This window comes from Oncorhynchus keta, chromosome 15 (genome assembly GCF_023373465.1).
Source record: "Oncorhynchus keta strain PuntledgeMale-10-30-2019 chromosome 15, Oket_V2, whole genome shotgun sequence".
In the NCBI taxonomy this organism is placed as follows: Eukaryota; Metazoa; Chordata; class Actinopteri; order Salmoniformes; family Salmonidae; genus Oncorhynchus; species Oncorhynchus keta.
Genome location: NC_068435.1, coordinates 39,002,587 through 39,028,539, shown reverse-complemented (window position 1 = coordinate 39,028,539; position 25,953 = coordinate 39,002,587). Strand labels below are relative to the sequence as shown.

Sequence of the window (25,953 nt, the reverse complement as noted above, 5' to 3'; positions counted from 1 at the left end):
TCGACTTTGGGCAGTCATTAATTCCAGGAGTAGCAGATCCTTCTGTGCTTTGGTGTGCCATCTCCATGAGTCAAGATGCACTGAATATAAAGAAAGCACACTGGCTTCTTGCTGTTTTGCAAATAAGAACAGTGGGAAAAGAACACACACACAACTTTTTGATAGCACATTTTAAAATAAAACATGATTTCTTTACTAAATAAACAAGTGTTCATTGCTCTGATCTCATAAAAACAAATATAGGAAGTACAAAATAGCATCAGGGACAAAACACACCAATGGGTGTATTCATTATTTTATCAAAGATGGTTTAGGCTAAAAGAGCATTTCTTGTTTAATTCCTTACCTAAATGAGGTATCCTCACAACGCCTAACATACACATATAGACAATTCAAAAACACATGGAAAGATAGTGCTGTACCCATCTGAGTCTACATCAGAAAAAGATGGTGCAAAATCAAACCAACCACTTCAAGCCACATGGGGAAGTAAAACGGCAGGACATAAGCACTTGATAAAAAACTAAATCATTACCAAAAAGGTACAATAAATACACAAGTCATGACTGCAGTTGTTTGTATCTAAAGATACATTTTCAGGTTGTAGTGAGTACATAATCATAGAAAAGAATGCCCTGGACCGACTCGTTTGATATGTTAGCTCATGTTCGTCTGCGTAGTTTTACAGGTCCAGTACACTTTCAGACAGAGTACAGGGTAAAATCTTAGGAAAAATTGAGAACAGTTGATTTCATAGGTCTATAACCCTCAGTGAGTTAGTTTTTGAATGTTGCAGTGTTCCCTATAGGCTACTACATTAATGCTGGCAGTGCTTTCAACTGGGAAATGAGGCTTCTGGATCCGAACAACAACAACCATTATTGGTCTATGTTATGGAGAGAAAATACCATTGAAAAGTTCTGGTCTATGTCAAATAGCCCCATCCACTGTTGAGTACAGTACCAACGTCCTCATCTCCACACCGTTTTCCTCCAGAAGCCCCGTCTCCTGGGTTTTCACCCGTCGCGGTACTCTACATGGGCGGGGCTCAGTTGGAGCAGGGCCGTGCTGCGGAGCCTGCTGCGGGGGGCAGGGTGACCCGCTGCTCATCCATGCGTTTGGCCTGGGACCTCGTGATGAGGCTGAAGAAGTCCTCGTCCGGGACGGTGAGGCCACGGGCCGGGGGAGGGGCGCAGCGCTGGTCATCCAGACGAGAACCCTGAGGGGAAGGCGGGTATAGGAGGTAAAAAAGTGGACAAAAAGGAAGACCTTTTCCCCCTTTCAATATAAAGTACTGAGATGTAGCACAACATTTTGCTACATTGTGCTCTACTGAACACCACCCCAGTGAAAAGTTGAGTCTATTTAAACACCTGGCATTTGACAAGCATGTCGAAGAAGTCATCGTCAGGCTCCGTGTTGCCTGCGTTAGCCATCAGGTGGCTGAGGACAGCCTGGCTGCTGTGCCTGTTGAGCCGAAGGCCGGGCAAACTACCCCTAGCACCTCCACCTTCCTTTAACCGGCGACCCTGGGCACCAGACCCAGAGCCCAGGCCTGCTACTGCCTCGGACACTGCTGGAGGAGAGGGAGAGAGGTCAGAGCGAGAGACCAAGGCGATCACAGAGAAATGTTGATGTGTGTGTACTCACATTTCCTCATGGCTCTGGGTGGAGAGTCAGAGGAGCTGGTACTGACTGACAGACGGCTCTTTTCTTGTATGGAACAGCGCTGGTCGTCCATCCGGTTACTCTGGAAACGACTTAGCAGGTCAAAGAAGCCTTCGTCCCCGAGCATGTCTGGACTGGCCCTCTGAGTGAGACATATTTGAATCAGTGGAGGCTCCTCAGAGGAAGGGAAGAACCATCCTACTCTGAATTTCATTAAAAAATGTAAATAGTGAAACAAAAAATAAATGTATACAAGACTATACAAAATATATTCACGCCACTGAATATATTGAAGGTCTACAGTAGCCTCAACAGCACGCTCTTGGGGTAATATGCTGCAATAGAAATAAGGCACATAAAAAAAAATAACATTTGTCCTCCCTGATCTTAAAACGGCATCAACCACCACCGATTTCAATACTTTATTCCAATCCACAACGAGATAAGTACAAGAGGTCACGTCAATCTCACGCTCTCTCTCGTGGGCACGCATGCATACACAGACACACAAACCCATAGAAAAGCACACGCTAGGTGGATACCTGAAACGCAGGTTTCCCTCTTACCTTCTGTGGTCCCTGTGCAGGGTTCTGGGAGGTGTTACTGGTGTCCTGCAGGACTTTACTGGAGCCCCCAGCCCTGGTCTTCTTCCCCCGCAGACGGCTGATGAAGAACAGCTTGGAGGAGCTCTTAGCCAGGGTGGGTTTAGACTGCTTGGTCAGGATGTCACTGGTCCACTTTTGAGCCTGGAGACAAGAGGGAGAGGACACACACGTCAAAAACCAGACTTTATACAAATCACATCTAACTCCGGTGTCAAAATACACATCAAACAGTTAAGAGTTGTTATAAAGACAAAACAGTACATTTTATAAAAGGTGCCATGTGTAATTAATTTCACTCACTTCAGGTTAATAGTGCACTTTGAATTGCCACTAGGCCTAGGGAAGAGAAAGTCTCAGAATGAACATTTAAACCCATTGACATACATTGACCTTGTCGGGAGTGAGTTTCATGAGCTCCAGGTTTTCCATGCTGTTTCTCCGTCCCATCCGGGGCCTTGCTCCGTGCAGGTTGAGGTCCATGTCCTTGATGGGGTTCTCAAACAGGGTGGAGTTGTTGGTGCTGTAGCTCAGCCCCAGCACCATCTGCAGGTCTGACACGTTCATACGGGCCGTCAGCTCCCCGCTCCGGTCACCAGTCTGGAACACACACACGGGATTGATCATGCTGCATTTTCAGATGAACTCCTCTTTCTTGATTCTTGAAGGCTGTGTCCTGAACTGTATATCTATAGGGGATAAGGGAGGTGGTACCTCTTTGGAGATCTCCAGGTGTTTCTCAGCAAAGTGCATGGCCTGGTCATGGTTCCCCAGGGCGGTGTGAGCGTTCCCTAAACTCCAGCACGCCCGGCCCTCACCAATCCGGTCGTTGAGGTCCTGTGCTATGATCAGGTGTTTGAGGTGGTAGTCTATGGCCCTCTCGTAATCCTGGAGGAGTGTGTAGGTGTTGCCCAGACTGTAACAGGCCTGAGCCTCTACAGCCCGGTCTTTCAGCTGTCTGGCCAGCTGCAGAGTCCTCCTGACAACCACAATACAACCACATTAGATCACTGGCTGTCATGCATAGTGACACACAAAGGCTACGCTGGTCCTGAAATTAAGTTCAGTATATGAATTCACACACACACTTATCAGTTTGTTAGCCCTCTTGACATTATAGTCCTTTGAGGTATAGCAGCTGCCATTTCTCTCCTGAAAACCCTTACGGCCTCTTAACTGTGTGAAAACCTCCAGGGTCCAGACAGAAAGAAGAGTTGTTTTAACAGCTGGACTCCGAGACAGAGGGAGTGAACGTCATTGAGAGAAGATGAATGACTGGGCTGGGGGGGTTTTGCTCACTTGTAATGCTCGGCTGCCACTTCAAATTCACCCAGGAATATATACGCGTTCCCCAGGTTGCAGTAGGCCCTTCTCTCTGCTGAGCGGTCGCCAAACTCCTTGGCAATCTGGAGGCGCTGGGAAAGGAAAACAAATGGATGAACACACACGGACACCAGGCCAGAATTGCACCCACCCACCCCAACACCTTGGTATCGGAACAGCCAGCCAGCGACTCTACCCGCCCCAACACCTTGGTATCGGAACAGCCAGCCAGCGACTCTACCCGCCCCAACACCTTGGTATCGGAACAGCCAGCCAGCGACTCTACCCGCCCCAACACCTTGGTATCGGAACAGCCAGCCAGCGACTCTAGTCTTCCATTATGTGGTGTTTACCTATAGTCTTTCTGTTGACTGTACTGAGCCATACAGGACATTAGAATTAACTACAGAGAACCATTGAAAAAGGAAATCTCTGACTAAAGACTTAACTGGATTTAAATCAAACTTGCCTTTTGCAATGTTTATGCAGTTGATTTGTGTACAAGCTATTATTAATCATCCAGTGAAGTGAGTTTCTGGTATTTCTACTATAGAACGCAAAACCACTATTCCATATTGTCATAGGATAAAAATAGTGCGTTTTATATGCTACAACAGTAGTTTATTGAATCGAGCAGTAAATGTCACGCTATAAACTTTGATAAGATTTTCATTACCTGTTCATGTGACGCCACTGCATTCTGGAAGTTTCCTAACAGATAGTGTGTGTTGCCAAGGTTACCATATGTTCGGCCTTGGGCGGCCGGGTCTCCAAGCTCCTTCACTATGGATAAGTTTGCTCTGGATATAGACAAACCATTGAATGAATGATGGAAAATAAAGTCAAGGTTTTGGAGTGGCCATCAAAGCCCTGACCATCAAAGCCCTGACCTCAATCCTATAGAAAATGTGTGGGCAGAACTGAAAAAGCATGTGCGAGCAAGGAGGCCTACAAACCTGACTCAGTTACACCAGCTCGGTCAGGAGAAATGGGCCAAAATTTACCCAGCTTATTGTGGGAAGCATGTGGAAGGCTACCCGAAACGTTTGACCCAAGTTAAACAATTTAAAGGCAATGCTACCAAATACTATTTGAGTGTATGTAAACTTCTGACCCACTGGGAATGTGATGAAAGAAATAATATATATAAATAAAACAAGTCAAAAGTTTGGACACACCTACTGATTTAACAGTTTCTTAATTTTTACTATTTTCTACATTGTAGAATAATAGTGAAGACATCAAAACTATGAAATAACACATATGGAATCATCTAGTGACCGAAAAAGTTGATTTGTAAAGTAGCCACCCTTTGCCTTGACAGTTTTGCACACTCTAGGAATTCTCTCAACGAGCTTCATGAGGTAGTCACCTGGAATGCATTTCAATTAACAGGTGTGCCTTGTTATTATTTTTTTGAATTTCTTTCCTTCTTAATGCATTTGAGCCAATCAGTTGAGTTGTGACAAGGTAGGGGTGGTATACAGAAGATAGCCCTATTTGGTTAAAGACCAGGTCCATATTATGGCAAGAACAGCTCAAATAAGCAAAGAGAAACAACAGTCCAACAGTCCATCATTACTTTAAGACATGAAGGTCAGTCAATCCAGAACATTTCAAGAACTTTTTTTTCAAGTGCAGTCGCACTTGAACCATCACCAGCGCTGATGAAACCAGCTCATGAGAACCGCCACAGGAAAGGAAGACCCAGAGTTCTCTGCTGCAGAGGAGAAGTTCATTAGAGTTAACAACCTCAGAAATCAGCAATCAACTGCACCTCAGAAAGCAGCCCAAATAAATGCATCAATGTTCAAGTAACAGACACATCAACATCAACTGTTTAGAGGAGACTGTGTGAATCAGGCCTTAATGGTCAAATTTCTGCTAAGAAACCAAAGGACACCAATGAGAGACTTGATTGAGTCAAGAAACAAAAGCAATTTACATTAGACTGGTGGAAATCTGTCCTTCGGTAAAAACACAGCATTCTGCAGCGATACGTCATCTCATCTGATTTGCGCTTAGTGAGACTATCCTTTATTTTTCAACAGAACAATGACCCAAAACACACCTCCAGGCTGTGTAAGGGGTTTTTGACCAAGGAGGGTGATGGAGTGCTGGAGCCTACATAATCACCTGACCTCAACCCAATTGAGATGGTTTGGGATGAGTTTGACCACAGAGTGAAGGAAAAGCAGCCAACAAATGTTCAGTATATGTGGGAACGCCTTCAAGACAGTTGGAAAAGCATTCCTCCTGAAGCTGTCAAAGCAAAGGGAGGCTACTTTGAAGAATATAAAATCTATTTATTTGTTTAACACTTTTTTTGGTTACTACATGATTCCATGTGTTATTTCATCATTTTGACATCTTCACTATTTTTCTACAATGTAGAAAATAATAAATATAAAGAAAAACCATTGAATGAGTAGGTCCAAACTTTTGACTGATACTGTATGTACATTTACTCTATGGTATCTGACTTACAAGATGCAAAATGTACCGAACACACATGAATGCAATGCTTGCACACAAACACACCAACTTACTGGTAATATTCCGCTGCTTTCCTAAGTGCAGTAGTGACCTCCTCGGGGAACTCTCCTGGCTCCGCCCCGCTCCAGCAGATGCTCTTTCCTTTTGCATGATACACGTTCCCAAAGTTATACAGCGCCCTCGCCTGTCCCACCTAACAGATACCAAAAAAAAAACAGGGCCAATGTCAACTCCACAACAGGGAAAAAAGCATTTAAAACACCAGAATAAACAGAAAATTAGTTTCAGGTGGCCTAATAACCATCATTCATGAATCAATCTCACCTTGTCGTTCAGGTCCATGGCAATGTCTAAGTGCCTCTGACAGCAGACCACAGCCTCATCAAACCTACCCAACACCTTCAATGTGTTGCCTAGGTTACCGCTGGATTTAGCCTCTCCCATCTGGTCCCCGATGGTCCTGAGAATGGGATTTTATTAAAACAGAAAAACGCACACATGATCTTGACCAATAAAAGGTTAAATTAAACAACTGAAAAGGGTTATAGTCTTACCCATTATATATTTCTGATGTGACAATGAATCATTCTCTCTCTCCAACACCTATTGTTTCTGCAGTGAGGATTCACCATCTTCATCGTATATTTCATCATTTATCTGCAGATTATCAGCAAAAAGCCTGCCAATATGCCAACTAGGGAGCCAAATGAACAGCTCTCACCAATGCGATTCGGTAGGCTACACTGACGAGTCACTCACTGAAACGTCACTCTCTGGCAAGTCACGACATGGGCTTCGATATCCTAAGGAAATACAAGCGAGATCTATGGTTTACTTGTCCCGGTGCGATGCCATGGACTTATAACCGGAGACACCTGAAACCCCACCTCTTTAAGGAATACCTAGGATAAAGTAATCCTTCTCACCCCCCTTAAAAGATTTAGATGCACTATTGTAAAGTGGCTGTTCCACTGGATGTCATAAGGTGAATGCACCAATTTGTAAGTCGCTCTGGATAAGAGCGTCTGCTAAATGACTTAAATGTAAATGTAAGTAACTACGGTGTAGGATTTATGAATGGCAAAGGGATATAGGAGATTGACTTTATTCAGTTAATTTGAGACATTTGATAACTAATCAACACATGCTGTTCGGTTGTCAATCAAAGCACCGTAAATGGCCTACGCGCCTTGGCTCTATAGCTGGCTACAGGAAATAATTAGGCTAGATTAAGTGGATTTCGACTCATTGTTACCACTTATATTACATGGGATGTGCAGATTCACAGAGACGATTGAAGGAGCATCACGTGCCCTCCATTCTCCGTGTACATGTTTTGGATTGCAACCAACCACAGCGCACACAAATCACACGGGAGAAACAGCAAACTGTCAAACTAGCAGTGTTTGTCATCACTCGCCATGTGACTGACATGCACCCGTCCCATCAATAGATCGCTATTAGATTCATATTGATCATTCTAGCCGAGGAGGGCTAGACTGACTATTGGGACTACCAAATTGAAAACGTTTAAACAAAAAGTAGCAGTTAGATTTTTCAAGTGGTCAAAATATATTTTGGTGGGACAAATATAAAAGAGACAAAGTAGCAATCAAACATTGATACATAACCCATAACAGCTGCTAGTTGACTACATTTACCGTCAGAAGTAGTCTATACCGAAGATGTTTATCTAAGCGTTTCGCAAAAATAGAGGGCATATTTATAAATATGACAGCCAGCGCAAAGGGAAAATACTACAGACATAGGAGTTGTGTGGTGAGGTCATGCTGATAAGAGGGGACAATGGTCCTACTCTGAGAAACATTATGAATAGGAGCCCTGGGTCATAGGCGTGTTCCTTCCTACCTGGTCACGGCGTGATCCTTCCTACCTGGTCACGGCGTGTTCCTTCCTACCTGGTCACGGCGTGTTCCTTCCTACCTGGTCACGGCGTGTTCCTTCCTACCTGGTCACGGCGTGTTCCTTCCTACCTGGTCACGGCGTGTTCCTTCCTACCTGGTCACGGCGTGTTCCTTCCTACCTGGTCACGGCGTGTTCCTTCCTACCTGGTCACGGCGTGTTCCTTCCTACCTGGTCACGGCGTGTTCCTTCCTACCTGGTCACGGCGTATTCCTTCCTACCTGGTCACGGCGTGTTCCTTCCTACCTGGTCACGGCGTGTTCCTTCCTACCTGGTCACGGCGTGTTCCTTCCTACCTGGTCACGGCGTGTTCCTTCCTACCTGGTCACGGCGTGTTCCTTCCTACCTGGTCAAGGTGTGTTCCTTCCTACCTGGTCAAGGTGTGTTCCTTCCTACCTGGTCATGGTGTGTTCCTTCCTACCTGGTCATGGTGTGTTCCTTCCTACCTGGTCATGGTGTGTTCCTTCCTACCTGGTCAAGGTGAGGTCGTGGTGGTGGAACTCCAACGCCTTGGCGTAGTCATGCAGATGGAAGTATGCATTGCCCAGCTGGCTGTAAATGGCACTCAGCACCTGCAGGTCCTCTGTGCCAACCTGGATGGCTGTTTCGAAGAAGGACACTCCAGCGTGGTAGTCACCCACTTTACAGAGCCGCTCACCCTCCAGGGCCAGCTCCAGGCAGGATGCATCCATCCTACAAGGAGGCAGCAGAAGGGGTTTAGGTAGAAGATAGGAACAGAGGTCTCTTGTTGATCCAAGATGCTCAGTAGGCACAGACAGGAAAAGTTGTTTTGGACCAGAACATTCCCTTGCTCCTTCCACTAACACTCAAAAGAACTACAAGTGTATCTAGTCTTAAACATTCCAAAGTGGCCACAGTTTGAATAAACTAGAAACCAAAAGTTATAGATGGGTTTTCCCCATCTCAAAACCCAGGACTAGCATCCCTCTCACTCCATCAGACTGTGAATGTTTGTCTGGCTACTTCCTTCCACCTAAGAAAAACAGCCTTGGTTTATCAGTGGGTTTGTTATGGTAGGACGGATCTACCTACATGGTCTCTACAGTACAATACACAGATCTCTCCGACTGCTCTTCTGAAGACTAGGCTATTCAGTGGGCTTCAATGTTTCCAGAACATTCAGACAAATGTATTGTCTGCTGTGTAGAATGGGGATTGTGCAAGCTGGTGACGATTACATTTCTATCTGAAACGTTCTGGATGTTTGACCCTGAACATAGCCTACTCCTGGTCACTTTAACCCCAGATAGGGTCAGAGAAGAGTATCCACAAGGGATTATTCACAGGGACGGGTGGATTAACAGATTAGTCACTTTCATGCAACCTGGCTTCGATTGTTACGCCCTCTTTGACATCTGTGTTCTACAGCAAAAGCGCCCACCACTTTGTTGAAGAGGAGATGACCTGTGTTCATGCATGCACGTTTTCGACTTCAGGTACTCTATTAAATCAAGTGCCCACCCAGTGGTTTTTTTGAAAGCCCTCAAAATAATATTGGCATTAGACATAGCCTACTAAAAGACATCTTATGCATTATATACACACTGAACAGAAATATAAATGCAACATGTAAAGTGTTGGTCCCATTTTTCATGAGCTAAAATAAAAGATTGGAGTATTTCTGTCTGTAATAAATCCCTTCTGTGGGGAAAAACTCATTCTGATTGGCTGGGCCTGGGGGGGGGGGCACCCCCGCCCAGTATGTGAAATCCATATGTTATTAAAAAACGACTGGATTTATCTATGAACTGTAACTCAGTCAAATCTGTCATTTTTGCATGTTACATTCAGCAAAATATATCAACAGGTATGTTTACTGTATAGATTTTTTTTTTATAAAAAAAAACTTTAGTCATCTCCAATTACAGACTATAAACAACATTACATCTTGCAGACAAAAATTACAAATTGTACTCTACATACTGGATCGAGGTTGCTTTGTTTATTTTAACACACTGGATCGAGGTTGCTTTGTTTATTTTAACACACTAAGACCCTACCTGGGTTTCTTTCTCCTTCACAACAGCATCACATGACACATATCTAAAGAGGCTTCCACTGGGTTGGTTTGAAAGAGGATTCCTGTGCAGCAACACACTGAACGGTCCAGAGCTAGCCTAAAAACTCATTACAGATCCAGACACAGGCCTAGGTAGCCTATTCTTTTCAATGTCTCACTGAGATACTTTCACCAAAGAGGTTTTATCCACGTCCCACAAACTAGAATAACCCCTAACGTCATCAACGAACCAAATCAATTCAAATCAAATCTTATTGGTCACATACACATGGTTAGCAGATGTTAACGCAAGTGTAGCGAAATGCTTGTGCTTCTCGTTCCGACAGTGCAGTAATATCTAACAAGTAATCTAACAATTCCACAACAACTACCTTATACACACACAAATCCAAAGGGGTGAATGAGAATATGTATACAAGTATATGTACAAGTATATACAAGCCTATGTGCAATAGATGGTATAAGGTACAGTATATACAAACATATGGGATGAGTAATGTAAGATATGGAAACATTATTAAAGTGGCATTATTAAACTGACTAGTGATTCATTTGTTAAAGTGGCCAGGGTCTCAATGTAGGCAGCAGCCTCTCTGAGTTAGTGGTTGCTGTTTAGCAGTCAGATGGTCTTGAGATAGAAGCTGTTTTTCAATCTCTCGGTCCCAGCTTTGATGCACCTGTACAGTGTACAGGTGGATCACACCTCGCCTTCTGGATGGTAGTGGTGTGAACAGGCAGTGGCTCGGGTGGTTGTTGTCCTTGATTATCTTTTTGGCCTTCCTGTGACATCGGGTGCTGTAGGTGTCGTGGAGGGCAGGTAGTTTGCCCCCGGTGATGCGTTGTGCAGACCGCACCACCCTCTGGAGAGCCTTGCGGTTGAGGGTGGTGCAGTTGCTGTACCAGGCTATGATACAGCCCGATAGGATGCTCTCGATCGTGCATCTGTAAAGGTTGGTCAGGGTTTTGGGTGACAAGCCAAATTTCTTCAGCCTCTTGAGGTTGAAGAGGCGCTGTTGTGCCTTCTTCACCACACTGTCTGTGTGGGTGGACCATTTCAGTTTGTCTGTGATGTGTATGCCGAGGAACTTTCCACCTTCACTGCTCTCCCATCGATGTGGATAGGGGGGTGCTCCCTCTGATGTTTCCTGAAGTCCACGATCATCTCCTTTGTTTTGTTGAGTGAGAGGTTGTTTTCCTGACACCACACTCCGAGAGCCCTCACCTCCTCCCTGTAGGCCGTCTCGTCGTTGTTGGTAATCAAGCCTACTTCTGTTGTATCATCTGCAAACTTGATGATTGAGTTGGAGGCGTGCGCGGAGATCCTTGATGAAAACCTACTCCAGAGCACTCAGGACCTCATACTGGGGTGAAGGTTCACCTTCCAACAGGACAACGACTCCAAGCACACAGCCAAGACAACACAGAAGTGGCATCGGAACAAGTCTCTGCATCTCCTCGAGTTGTCCAGCAAGAGCCCGGACTTGAACCCGACCAAACATCTCTGGAGAGACCTGTGCAGCAACGCTCCCCATCCAACCTGACAGAGCTTGAGAGGATCTGCAGAGAAGAATGGGAGAAACTCCCCAAATACAGGTGTGCCAAGCTTGTAGTGTCGTACCCAAGAAGACTCGATGCTGTATTCCCTGCCAAAGCTACTTCAACAAAGTACTGAGTAAAGAGTCTGAATACTTATGGAGATGTGGTAAGTTTTTTTATTTTTAATAATTTTGCAGAAATTGATAAAAACCTGGTTTTGCGTTGTCATTAAGGGGTATTGTGTGTAGATGAGGGGGAGAAACAATTTAATCAATTTTATAATAAGACTATCGTAACAACGTGGGAAAAGTCTGAAGACGTGTTCTGTGAATAAAAAGAAGAGCTCCTAAAAAGTCCCACTCTGTGACATCCTTGAGAAGGATAAAAAATTATTTGCAAAACCTGCACCGAGTTTCTAGCCAGGGGGAGAGCATTTTCCTGTTCTCTGCGATCTGGGTTTCAAAATCACTGTTTAATGTTTTTACTTTTGATAACAAAATTGCACTTTCTAATTTGATATTTGTACTACAAAACCTAGAAGTGTCAATTATACATATGTAGGCCATGGTATGGTGCTGGATATAATGAATATGAGATTGAAAAGTGGTGGAAATGCCCTTCAAGTACTCTACCGATAATGAATCTACAAGAAGTAGTTAGAGGTGGATACCCGATTTAAGAGTTAGTATCTGGTATCTCCTCCACAGGTGCGTCTCCAGTTGGCCTCTGGGGCCTTCCTCCTGACAGAGGTCTACTCTGACTGTATCCAGATCCCCCTGGACCGTCTGAAGAGGGCATCCCCCTACAGCCTCCACCGCAGCAGCTTCAGCCCCCCCTTCCACTGCACCTCCCCCAACAATCCCCTCCACCACCACTACTACCAAGCCTCCAAGTCTCCCCCATCACCACACCTCTACTGGTATCAAGCCCTTGGGTGGCCCCCATACCCCTGACGACCCTCCACTAATCCTGGACCCCCGACTCTGCAGGAGACACTTCTCCGACCGGTGCCAAGAGCCCCTGACAACCCTCCCCGACCCCCCTAGCTCTGAGGAAGGCTCTGACACGACAGGTGGCCCTATCCCCCAGGGGGGCTCAAAAATCAAGTAACAGTAACAATCAAGTAACAGTCAATGCAGCTAGTGGCCACACCAGTTACTAAGTACTGCAGTGTACCTCGTGGAATGCACCAGATTTGCGCCGTTTTTGCTGTGAGATGTTACCCCACTCTTCCACCAATTATAGGGGGGTGGTGTAGCCCTCACCCTCCGATGCAACAGGTCCCAGACGTGAGATCCGGGCTCTTCGCTGGCCATGGAAGAACTCTGACATTCCTGTCTTGCAGGAAATCGCGCACAGAAGAGCAGTGCGGCTGGTGGAATTGTCATGCTGGAGGGTCATGTCAGGATGAGAATACAGAAAGGGTACCACATGGAGGGAGGATGACTTCCCTGCAACGCAAAGCGTTGAGATTGTCTGCAATGACAACAAGCTCAGTCTGATGATGCTGTGACACACCGCCCCAGAACATGACGGACCCTCCACCTCCAAATCGATCCCGCTCCAGAGTACAGGCCAACAACAGGCCTACAAGCCCTCAGTCCAGCATCTCTCAGCCTGACAGTCTGAGCACTGATGGAGGGATTGTGTGTTCCGGTGTAACTCGGGCAGTTGCCATCCTGTACCTGTCCCACAGGTGTGATATTCAGATGTACCGATCCTGTGCAGGTGTTGTTACACGTGGTCTCCCACATGTCCATCCTGTCTCCCTGTAGCGCTGTCTTAGGCCTCTCACAGCACAGACATTGCAATGTATTGCCCTGGCCACATCTGCAGTCCTCATGCCTCCTTGTAGCATGCCTAAGGCAGGTTCTTGCAGATGAGCAGGGATCCTGGGTATCTTTGTGTTTTTCAGAGTCAGTAGAAAGGCCTCTTTAGTGTCCTAAGTTTTCATAACTGACCTTAATTGCCTTCAGTCTGTAAGCTGTTAGTGTCTTAACGACCATTCCACAGGTGCATGTTCATTCATTGTTTATGGGTCATTGAACAAGCATGGGAAACCGTGTTTAAATCATTTACAATGAAGATCAGAAGTTATTTGAATTTTTACAAATTATCTTTGAAAGACAGGGTCCTTTCTTTTTTTGCTGAGTTCACATGTGATATGAGTAAGATATGTAAACATGATTAAAGTGGCATTATTTAAAGTGTCGTTGTTTAAAGTGACTAGAGATCCATTTATTAAAGTGGCCAGTGATTGAGTCTCAATTTAGGCAGCAGCCTCTTGAGTTAGTGATTGTTGTTTAGCAGTCTGATGGCCTTGAGATAGCTGTTTTTCAGTCTCTTGGTCCCAGCTTTGATGCACCTGTACTGACCTCACCTTCTGAATGGTAGCGGGCAGTGGCTAGGGTGGTTGGTCGGTCTTTGATGATCTTTTTGGCCTTCCTGTGACATTGTGTGATGTAGGTGTCATGCAGGGCAGGTAGTTTGCCCGCAGTGATGCATTGTGCAGACCGCACTCCCTGGAGAGCCCTGAGGTGTAGGGCAGTGCAGTTGTCATACCAGGCTGTGATACAGCCTGACAGGATGCTCTCGATTGTGCATCTGTAAAAGTTTGTCAGGTTTCTTCAGCCTCCTGGAGGTTGAAGAGGCACTGTTGCGCCTTCAAAAGGCGTGAGTGGACCATTTCAGTTTGTCTGTGATGTGTACGCAGAGGAAGTTAACTTTCCACCTTCTCCACTGCTGTCCCTTCGATGTGGATAGGGGGGGTGCTCCCTCTGATATTTCCTGAAGTCCACGATCATCTTTGTTTTGTTGACGGTGAGTGAGAGGTTGTTTTCCTGACACCACACTCCAAGTGCCCTCACCTCCTCCCTATAGGCGGTCTCGTCGTTGTTGTTAATCAAGCCCACTACCGTTGTGTCATCTGCAAACTTGATGATTGAGTTGGAGGTGTGCATGGCCACACAGTCGTGGGTGAACAGGGAGTACAGGAGGATGCTGAGCACGTGCACTTGTGGGGCCCCAGTGTTGAGGGCAGCCAGTCAAAGTCCAGGACCCAATTGCACAGCGTGGGCTTGAGAACCAGGGCCTCCAGCTTGCTGACGAGCTTGGAGGGAACCGTGGCTGGTTCTTTTTCTAGTCTGATTTCCTGTAGACCTTGCCACATACGTCATGTCTGAGCCGTTGAATTGCAACTCCACCATGTCCCTGTACCGGCATTTCACTTGTTTGATTGGAGGGAACAACTACATTGTGAATATGGCTGGATATAAACAGACCTCTTTCTATGGTTAAATGTGGTGGTTAGCGCTTTCAGTTTTGCGTGAATGCCACGACCCATCCACGGTTTCTGGTTAGGGTAGGTTTTAATAGTCACAGTGGTTACATCATCTACAATGCACTTCTTTATAAACTCACTTGAGTCAGCGTATAGGTTTATGTTGATCTCTGTGGCTAACCAGAACATATTCCAGTCCACGTGATCAAAACAATCTTGAAGCATGGTTTCTGATTGGTCAGACCAGCGTTGAGTTGTTCTCATCACTGGTACATCCTGTTTGAGTTTCTGCCTACAGGAGCAAGATGGCGTCTTGGTCGGATTTGCTGAAGGGAGGGTGGGGGAGGTCTTTGTGTGCATTGCGGAAGGTAGAGTAGCAGTGGGCGAGTGTATTACCCCTGTACGTAGTGCAATCAATATGCTGATATAATTTAGGTAGTCTTGTTCTCAAATTTGCTTTGTTGAAATCCCCAGCTACAACAAATGCAACCTCAGGATATATGGTTTCCAGTTTACATAGAGTCCAGTGAAGTTCCTTGAGGGACATCTTGGTGTCTGTTTAAGGGGGAAATGCACACAGCTGTGACTATCTGACAAGAATGATCTTGGTAGGTAAAATGGCCAGCATTTGATTGTAAGGAATTCTAGGTTGGGTGAGCAGAAGGACTTGAGTTCCTTCCTGTATGCTGTTATGATTACACCATGATTCGTTAATCATGAAGTATACACCCCCGCGTTTCCGCTTCCCAGAGAGGTGTTTATTTGTCGGCGCGATGCATGGAGAAGCTCAGTGGCTAAACAGATTCTGACAACAAATCCCGAGAGAGCCATGTTTCTGAGAAACAGAGAATGTCACAATCTCTGGGGTCTCTCTGGAAGGCAACCCTTGCTCAAATGTTGTATTCACTCGCCAATGTCGACTCAGGAGCGGTGGGCGATGTGCTCTTCTACGGAGCCTGACCAAGAGGCCACTCAGTCTGCGGCGCCGTTGTTTTAGGTTGGCTACTGGGATTAGATCCATTATCCTGGTTGGTGGTCCGAACAGAGGACTCGCTTCGGGAAAGTCATATTCGTAGTGTTGGTAGTTGACGTTGCTCTTATATCCAATAGTTCTTCCCGGCTGTATGTAATAAGACTTAAGATTTCCTGGGGTAACAATGTAAGAAATAATACCAACAAAAAAAAAAAAGTCTAAATACTGCATTGTTTCCTAAGAACTCGAAACGAGGCGACCATCTGTCGGCGCCATCTTGCAGTAACCAGTTTTTTTTGCATGCCACACAATACGGTCAACCAGTAAAGTCCATGATATTGCTACAGTATTAGCCTAACCCTAAACATGGGACAGAGGTTTAACATCTCAGCATTATCAGACAAGATCTCTCTCGCCTCTGGCCTTGTCACCTGGGATTACTAGTGTTGGCCCGACAGTGATTAGAAAGGCCCTGCTTATAGAGCTGCTGGGCAGCATTAGAGAGCTTTGTTAAAGGTGTCTAGTCAGATTCAGGTGGCCGAAAGGTTAATTCAATATAAAACGTACAAGGTTTGATTAGGAGTGAGATACATTCTTGCTAAATTCAACACTAAAATGTAAGCCTGCCATAATTGTCAATGCGCAAATGCAATTTAATGTTTGACCAGAAATGCTTAAATTCTATACGCAGGGATGAACATGGTTGAAAATCCAACGATGGTGCCTTCTACCAAACAAATGTCTTCCACTCCTTTCAAAGTTGAATAAACCAATTTTAAAACTGCAAATACAAAGCAAATCATGAATGTTTGAGGGGATTGTTAAATATTGATATAAATCACAGTACTAGTCAAAAGTTAGGACACACATACTCATTCAAGTGTTTTTTTTTCCTACATTGTAGAATAGTGAAGACATAAAAACTAATGAAATAACACATATGGAATCATGTAGTAACCAAAACAAATCAAATAATATATTTTAGATTCCTCAAAGTAGCCACTCTTTGCCTTGACAGCTTTGCACACTTTTGCCATTCTCTCAACCAACTTCACCTGGAATGCCTTTCCAACAGTCTTGAAGGAGTTCCCAGATATGCTGAGCACTTGTTGGCTGCTTTTCCTTCACTCTGCAGTCCAACTCATCCCAAACCTCAATTGGGTTGAGGTCAGGTGATTGTAGAGTCCTTGGTCAAATAGCCCTTACACAGCCTGGAGGTGTATGGAGTCATTGTTCTGTTGAAAAACAAATGATAGTGCAAACCCGATGGGATGCTGTATCGCTGCAGAATGCTGTGGTAGCCATGCTGGCTTAAAAAAACACGGCGGTTGGAACCAAAAATCCAAAATTTGGACTCATTAGACCAAAAGGACAGATTTCTACCGGTCTAATGTCCATTGCTCATGTTTCTTGGCCCTAGCAAATCTCTTGTTCCGATTAGTGTTCTTTAGTAGTGGATTCTTTGCAGCAATTCAACAGTGGTGTTAAAATAACTCAATTGTCATACTTGAGTAAAAGTAAAGATACCTTCATAGAAAATGACTCAAGTAAGTCACCTAGTAATATACTACTTGAATAAAAGTATTTGGTTTAAAAAAAATACTTGAGTATCAAAAAGTAAATGGAATCGCTAAAATGTACTTAAGTATCAAAAGTATAATTCATTTCAAATTCCTTCTATTAAGCAAACCAGAGAGCATCATTTTCTCTTTTTTATTGATGGATAGCAAGGGATGCAAACTGGTGAGGGCCCAAAAAAGTTGACACTTTTTTTGCACTGAAACATGCACCACAAAAACCCTGCTAGAGAGAAATGCGTGTTTTAACTATTTAAACAAATAATATGATCTACATGATCAGGCTCTGTATGTAAAATAAAGTGTTTCATGTGAACCTAACCCACACCTAAAAAAAGTTTTATTAAAGCAATCCAATGTAAAGTCCAGGCAATATTTGTTGCCTAGACTTTCCTGTAAATGACACTCTAGGCTTGAGGGGAAAAAAAACAATACATCACATTGCAGTTAGCAATGACAGCCTTCTAAATATTGCACTTCTGAAAAAAACATCTAAAGTAGAAACAGAATGAAACAGGCATTCCATTTTTGCTCTATTATAAATGGCCACTATAGTAGACATCGATCAAGTGCACATGGCTACATGCATGCAAAAATAATGTTCAGAGTAAAAATTGTAATAATCCCCCCTCATTCACACACACGTCTTACTGTCAAGTTCAACAAGCAAAATCTTTGGGCTACACTGCACATTACTACAGTTGTACACTTTCTGCCTGTGGACATCTGTTCTACAATGTGCCAGCAGAGCACGATACCCTTTGTTGGCATAATTGATCTCTTACAGGCAGAGAGTACACATGGCATACCCCTTTTAATGCACTGTATTGTAAAAGTGAGAAAGAGAAAGTGTGTGGTGTTCCTTTCACCTCAATTGTGGCATCCAGGCTTAAGCCAGGCCCAGCTACACTTGGTCGCTGAATGCACTTAAAATGTCTTTAGGGCTAGGCGTCCCGTCAGCAGGACACCCGTCGACAATTTCCGGTGAAATTGGAGGGCGCGCAATATTGAAGTAAACAATCTGGAAAATTATGGATATTAAACATCTAGGTACATACAAGTGTCTTATATCGGCTAAAAGCTTAGATTCTTGTTAATCTAACTGCATTGTCCGAATTACAATGGGCTTTACAGAGAGAGCATGCCATGTGATTGTTTGAGGACAGCACCCCACAACATATTTTCAACCTGCAGGCTTCATAAAATCACAAATAGCAATTCAATAATCACTTACTTTTCGAAAATCTTCCTCTGATTTGCAATCCAAAGCGTCCCGGCTACAACATACATGGTCCTTTTGTTAGATAAAATCCTTCTTTATATCCCAAAAAGTCTTTAGTTGGCGCCATCGATTTGAGTTCAACATGCAGACAAAGGAATCCAAAAAGCTACCGCTAAAGTTTGTTAAAATAAGTCAAAAGACATGTCGATTCAATCCTCAGGCACCCTAAAATGTAATTAAACTATAATTTTTCATACAGAAAGAAGTATGTTCAATAGAAAAGTAAAATTAGCAAGTGCGCGTCCTCTTCGTCGCCGATTTCCAACTCCCTGTACCAAAACTACAAATTCTTACTCGTTTTGGAAGAAACTAGCTTGAAACCTTAAAACAAAGAGTGTTGACATCTAGTTGAAGCCATAGGAATTGCAATCTGGGAGCTGGAATTGCATAGGACCCATAGCTTGGAAGAGCATGGGATTTTTTTATTTTTATTTAAGAGAAAAATATCCAGTTGGTTTTTCATTAGATTGTCTCCTACCATATCAATTGTGTTAGTCTCATATATTATTTTTTATATTTCTACAAACTTCAAAGTGTTTTCTATCCAATGGTACCAACTATATGCATATCCTGGCTTCTGGGCCTGAGTAACAGGCAGTTTACTTTGGGCACGTCAGTCAGGCGGACCCTAGCCCTAACGAGATTATTGACACGCAACGCCTCATTTTCACCCAATTCTCTCATTCTGCAAATTAACCACATACCTTAGAGGGAAAACATTAGTTTGTTAGCTAGTTAACATTTCACACAGATTGCTTACTGGACCCTGGCAACTAACGCTGGCAACTAACGCATTATAACTTGAACGTCAAGGAGTCGTATACCAGTTAATACTACAGCGAATTGGTTAGGTTACTAACATTTACTCATCTGATCTTGTAACATTAGCTATCTAACGTTAGCCGTCTTGATTTTACTAACCAGCTAATTTTCACACCATGAACTAAATTATTTTATCAATTAAGTTGGCCAGTGTTGCTCAACATTTCTGGCTAACTAATGGAGAATTCAATTCACCAGCAAGATACTTAACAATGCTAACAATACTTGTTCCATCACACTTTCTCCCTCACCTCAAACTTCCCAAATGCCAGTTGTTTTTTGGTTACAGCTCATGAAGTACGCTTCATCACCTTACCACCCCCGTCTCAGTGGTCAGGCTTCTCACCTACCTCTCCTTTATCGTCCAGGGGACGTGCTGCTGTAACTGACAAACTGCCTTTCTACTCTCTGCCGTCTTTCTAGGGCGCACGCACACTAATGCTGTAACTAGAAAATTGGTTGTCTCGTCTCTCTTCAGTCATGTGCTACATTCTATTGTTATGTGAACGACTGGCTGAGCCTCGGATACAGCCAGTATTGTTCCAAACGCGCATCACTCGTAGTAGTGAACCAACCCACCACCCATACTTTTCTCATCGGATCTACACGAATCACGTAGGTCACCTATTTTGGATTCAAAACAGTGAATTTCGCCGAAAGGTGACTAGTTTGCATCCCTGTCCAACACTCAGACATAATTTAAACAAAGCATGTGTTTAGTGAATCCACCAGATCAGAGGCAGTTGGGATGACCAGGGATGTTCTCTTGATAAGTGTGTGAATTAGACCATGTTCCTGTCAAAATGTAACAAGTACTTTTGGGTGTCAGGGAAAATGTATGGAGTAAAAAGTATATTATTTTCTTTAGGAATGTAGTGAAGTAAAATATATAACCCAGTACTTTAAAGTATTTTTACTTAGGTACTTTACACCACTGCAATTCAACCATGAAGGCCTGATTCACACAGTCTCCTCTGAACAGTTGATGTTGAAATGTGTGTTACTTTCACTCTGTGAAGTATTTATTTGTGCTGCAATTTGAGGTGCAGTTAACTCTAACTTCTCCTCTGCAGCAGAGGTAACTCTGAGTCTTCCTTTCCTGTGGCGGTCCTCATGAGAGCCAGTTTCATCATAGCGCTTGAGGGTTTTTGCGACTGCACTTGAAGAAACTTTGAAGTTCTTGAAATGTTCCGTATTGACTGACCTTCATGTCTTAAAGTAATGATGGACTGTCGTTTCTCTTTGCTTATTTGAGCTGTTCTAGCCATAATATGGACTTGGTAAATAGTCTGGGTAGCCATTTGACTAGATGTTCAGGCGTCTTATGGCTTGGGGGTAGAAACAATGTAGGGGTGTAGACCACCCCTATCTTGTCACAACACAACTGATTGGCTCAAACCCATTAAGGAAAGAAATTACACAAATTAACAAGGCACACCTGTTAATTGAAATGCATTCTAGGTGACTACCTCATGAAGCTGGTTGAGATAATGCCAAGAGTGTGCAAAGCTGTCATCAAGGCAAAGGGTGGCTACTTTGAAGAATCTCAAATATATTTACAATTTTTTGGTTACTACATGATTCCATATGTTATTTCATTAGAAAAATAAAGAAAACCCCTTGAATGAGTAGGTGTGTCCAAACGTTTGACTGGCTATGTATATTTAGTTTTTTGGGGGGGTGGGGGGTTAAAAGTTTTCAATATAAACTTAAACGACTAGAGCCAGCTATAAAGCATTAGCTTTAAAACAGACATTTCCATGGGAAAATGGTTTACAATTGCAGGAAATTAGCATTTTTGTCTCTGCGTCCAAGAGGGCCTCTAAAACCACACCATTGGCCACAGCTACTACCCCAATCCTCTTTAACAACTTCAGTTAAATGGAAGGGGAAATCTAGCCTAGCAATTCACACCTGAAAGCTGATCTCATCCCGTGCGACAGACTTATGAGACACCAGTATGAGATATAGGCTACTTGGTCTATTGTGTACATGTATAAATTCCTACACATCAGTTCTGTTCAACACTTTTTTTCACTAGTATGAAGGAAAGTTTAAAGCACCCGTTCTAGGCCGTACATTAAACAAAATGTTGACCAAAGATTGAGAGAGTAATGTATGGGGGTATGAGTAGGTTCATGCCTACCTGTAGCGGACATGATAGGACTGGTCCTCATCAACAATGCTAACCAAAGAGCCAATGGAATCCATTTAATATTTATAAGTGGGACAATCTCAGTTTAAAATCCCAAAAATTGTGATGAAAAACCAAAAAGTGAAAAACATTGATGGTCCAGGAGAACTAGTCCTACAATTCCCCTTGTGCTCGCCTTTGAATCCTCTTAAGCGGACACGTAGCTCCAGGAATGACAGAGAGAGATCTTCAGACAGTGTTGTCAGTCAGGCTACAGTTTGAGCTTGGCTTGGAAGTGCCAGCACAGCTCTCCCCAGCAGCCCTCTGTGAAGAGAACACAAGATGCTGTGTGTAAAGCTTCCTTCTGACCACACGACACTACAGCAACACCCACTAAACAGCGTGCACAAGAAAGGCAGGTGGGGGTGTGAGAGAGGAGTGGATAGGCGATGGATGGGTTCAGTGGCAGCCAAACCACACACAAGCTGTCAATCACTGACTCAACCATGAGTGCTCGGAGGTGCGCTAGGCTCTACCGGAGGGTGAGTGTGAGGATACAGCTAGGCAAGCAGCGAAGCAGAGAAGGATTTTCACCAATCACAACAGATACATTTAATGCTTTATGCAAATCATTGGTAAGCAAAATAGAACATGTATTCACCACAGCAAAGATAATTGTAGATGGATTGAAATCATATTATTTAGTGAGAAATAGGGAAAGTAGCCTGGCCGCAGACTCAAAACATGACCTGTACAGTGAAGACTTGTGGAAATTCCATTGTAAGTACAGTGATAAGTCTAGTAGGTAAGGTACAGCACCAGAGCAAGACCAACTGCCACCTCGTTCCCACATGCAGTCAAGTAGGCCCCCTCTTTACCTATGCACACATTTTAGTAGTAAACAGGTTTTCCCAAACCCAATTTAGGCTACTACTACACATCAAGAGCAGATTATTACAAATGTAAAGGACAGACAGTATTCAAATGTATGCTGCAGGTGCATATTAAATTATGCATTTTAAAATGGTTTATTTATTGGTGGATAATAGAGGGATATTCTGATAGTAGATTAGCAAAAACAGCTTGTAACCAAATGACATTCACAAAGACTATTGAAAGACTTGAGCCAGTCATCACTTTCTTAACCCAGGAGTAATCAACTTTCAACCTGGTTGGGGATGGTCCACCATAAACCTCCCCTTTGTTGATCTGCTCGTTGGATACAGCTTCATAAAACCAATGCATCATCACATTTTGAAGCAAAATTGAAAGACCTCAGTGGTGACATGAAGATCAGAGGTCACAGAGAGCAGCAGGGCATTGAATTCACTCCAGAAAACCACCGTCCTCAGTTTAACACCCACACCACTAAAACCCCGGCAGGCAGCAGAGCAGACATGAGAAAGACTTGCACCCCTCAGCCAAGAAGGATAGGAGGTTATAGCAACAACTGTGATCAGTAAAAACCTCTTACATTAGGATAACTCTTCTGGAAACAACTGTATGTTAATAAGGCTGATGCACACAAATATCATGTAATTAGATGTAATTATATAGTGCCAAGCCTTCCCTTTCATTAGGGATTGAGGCTTGCACAGATGCCTCCTGGTTGGTGTATGCAGAATTTACACAAGTGATGTCGGCATGGAAATGGGTTTGGCAGCTTGACTTTAGATCGCTTTTGATTACAGTGAGTAACATAACTTTGGGGTACATGTGAGCTCTCTCTTTAACTGTGTTAGGGCCTAGCCTACATGATGACCTGCAGAAAGTGTTTGGGAGTTCTCTTCGTGGACAACCTAGATTCAGGGACCGGCCGGCAGCCATCCATGCCACAGAGCAGAACTGTAACCAAAAAGCACTGGTTGTCACATCAGGGGGAGGCCAGAATCTGACAGCCACGCCAAGATGGAGGTTATTTCAGCACAGTTTTATATTTCATTCCACAATCCCATATCGTAGCCACAAGGACTGTGCAGAAAACCTCATTTTGGAAACGTTGTAGACAGCTTATCTTTGGAGCAACTATTTGTAGCAAGCTTATCATTGCATCTATTTGGGGCAGTTGCATAAATCAATGATCCCCAAATCTTGGAGAACAAAGCTATGAGAACTAAGTCAGCTCTGTTCTGCTGTTTAGTGGCCAGGTTAATGTGAACTACTTTAATCCAAAGTGGAGCCTGCTTGTGTTTCGGGAATCTGTTCCCAAACTACATACAGTACCATGCGCGTTCATATGCTTATCCAACTGAATGTATTCAACAGAAATGTGTCTTCCGCATTTAACCCAACCTCTCTGAATCAGAGAGGTGCGGGGGGCTGCCATATCGACATCTACGTCGTCGGAGCCCGGGGAACAGTGGATTAACTGCCTTGCTCAGGGGAAGGATGACAGATTTTCACCTTGTCAGCTCGGGGATTCGATCCAGCAACCTTCCTCTTACTGGCCCAACGCTCTGAACCTGCCACACCTGGTAACAAAGCTGCACTCTGTATGAAGTAGTGGTTAAAAGGACAAGTGATCTACTAATACAGCGCAGCTGCGGTAACAAAAGCAGTCATTTGAAAGGCCAGCTTCACCGGAAGCTCCCACATCACACACTGGAGTGTCACCATGACCTCATCTTTAATGTACTCACAGGGTGATCTATTGTGTCTTTGTGTCCACATCCTCTTATTAGCCAAGCAAACACGGAAACACCAAAGCAGCATAATGCCCGATAGCAGGGATACAGCCAGCAAGGATACAGCCAGCAAATCACCATCAAAACAAAAGGGACCGATCCTCACCTGAAATTATTCAGTGCTGGGATTGGGACTATGAGAAACCTGGTAAAAAAAAGATAGTGACATAGCTAGATTATTTTCAATAGTTGAATATTCCTCTAGTTCTACTGGTTTCTTTCAGGCATAGATCTTGCTAGCCTAGTGTCCTAATTCATTTCCAAAATGAGATTAAGTCATACCATGATTTCCCAGTAAAAATAATTTCCATTGCACTTTTACAGTAACTCATTTAGTAAACTGTAGGTGTTTTGTACACGAGACATACGGGCAATTCCACGATAACGGAATGATGCGGAGAATGATTTAAAAGTCATGTCAAACAAAAAAAACTATTGCAAACCATATAACTATGCACAAAGACTACTTTTAGCAATTTAAAAAAAAAAATACATATAATAATCAGATTAACTGAAATTGGTGCCTTATCACCTTCACTGTTACCGTGGATTTGCAAATAATGACATAGGAAATATTTATTTTGACTAACATAAGGCGTTCCCCAAATGGTGAACTCGGTTCTTTTGAAAACTTCAGTCACCATCTGACAGATGATTAGCAAATCAGGTGAGAAAGCCACCTAACTGTTAACGTTAGCAAGTTAACAAGCCAGTTCTAACCATATTGCAAGCTACAACCAAAACCATAGCAATATTTTGTATTTACCTTATAACTAAAAGGGCTACACAACCAGAGAACCTTTACAACCTGTTAGCAAGCTAGCTAACGTTACTGTAATTAGCTAACTGGGTAGGCTAGCAGTCCACTTACTTTAGGCGGTCCAGTTCGAACAATGGTTTTACTCCCCTTTTCAATACTTCGACGGTAAATAAAAATTAAGTTTTATTCTACAACAACAAAACCTAACTTAGCTATAAATTCGGCACTTTGCTAACCTAACTAGTTATAAAGTTTTGGCTAGCTGGCTAACTTGGATGAGTGGGTGGGGAATTTAGCTACGGTTACTCTGTGTTGTCGGTTCAGTAGCCAATCAGAGGAGCAGATTCAAAGGTAGCCACGCCCCAAATAACCGTCTCTTGGGCGGTACAGTCATCACTCTGGACCAATGACATTTGAATAATGAACGTGTCCACTGTACGATGAGTCATTCATGTCATCTTCATGCAGCTGCAAAGTGTCAAATAGGTCAGCAAAAATGATGCTATCATCAGCAAACTAAAACAAAGAGAGTCGTTTTTCACTGTAACGGCATCTACTAATGTAAACATCTCAGTTTTGGGGCTGGAAATTAGTAAGTAAAGTTACCAGCATCGACTGCCTCTCTAGCTAACGTGAGTTGCACTGTTGAAGAAAGTTAGCTGATAATGTTGAGGCTAACAAGCTAACGTTAAGTTACTTACTTTAAATAAATTGAGAGGTGGTCAAAACACACAAGTGTTTTCAAAAGCTCTGCGTTTGTCAGCAGCAGGGGGAGAAGAGTGAAGTGCTCCCCCATGCTTTTTTGAGAAGTTTTCAAGAGTTACCGAAGCAACCAAACCCCTCCCCTCGCGT

At 43.6% G+C, this 25,953-nt stretch overlaps 1 protein-coding gene and 1 long non-coding RNA gene across 11 annotated transcripts; both read right to left on the bottom strand.

Annotated features, from left to right (window-relative positions):
* Positions 1 to 155: 155 nt before the first annotated feature.
* LOC118394904 (G-protein-signaling modulator 2-like) lies at positions 156 to 25,912 on the bottom strand. 10 transcript variants are annotated; one of them, XM_035788550.2, is made up of 14 exons: positions 25,213 to 25,411; positions 24,448 to 24,486; positions 21,670 to 21,981; positions 8,484 to 8,705; positions 6,414 to 6,549; positions 6,143 to 6,282; positions 4,270 to 4,393; positions 3,570 to 3,685; positions 2,985 to 3,249; positions 2,658 to 2,870; positions 2,235 to 2,414; positions 1,651 to 1,810; positions 1,374 to 1,576; positions 156 to 1,219 (listed from the first exon to the last, which is right to left on the bottom strand). In XM_035788550.2, the coding sequence occupies exons 3-14, from the start codon at positions 21,732 to 21,734 to the stop codon at positions 1,049 to 1,051; spliced, it is 1,995 nt and encodes a 664-aa protein (XP_035644443.1). In that variant the 5' UTR covers positions 21,735 to 21,981; positions 24,448 to 24,486; positions 25,213 to 25,411; the 3' UTR covers positions 156 to 1,048. The 10 variants fall into 10 exon arrangements, with proteins under 10 accessions (XP_035644443.1, XP_035644447.1, XP_035644444.1 ...); XM_035788554.2 differs by having other exon boundaries at positions 21,854 to 21,981; XM_035788551.2 differs by lacking the exon at positions 24,448 to 24,486.
* On the bottom strand, positions 7,019 to 8,468 carry LOC127907653 (uncharacterized). The gene is made up of 3 exons (XR_008065350.1): positions 8,434 to 8,468; positions 8,259 to 8,383; positions 7,019 to 8,208 (listed from the first exon to the last, which is right to left on the bottom strand). It is a non-coding gene; the product is annotated as an uncharacterized LOC127907653 (long non-coding RNA).
* Positions 25,913 to 25,953: the final 41 nt, after the last annotated feature.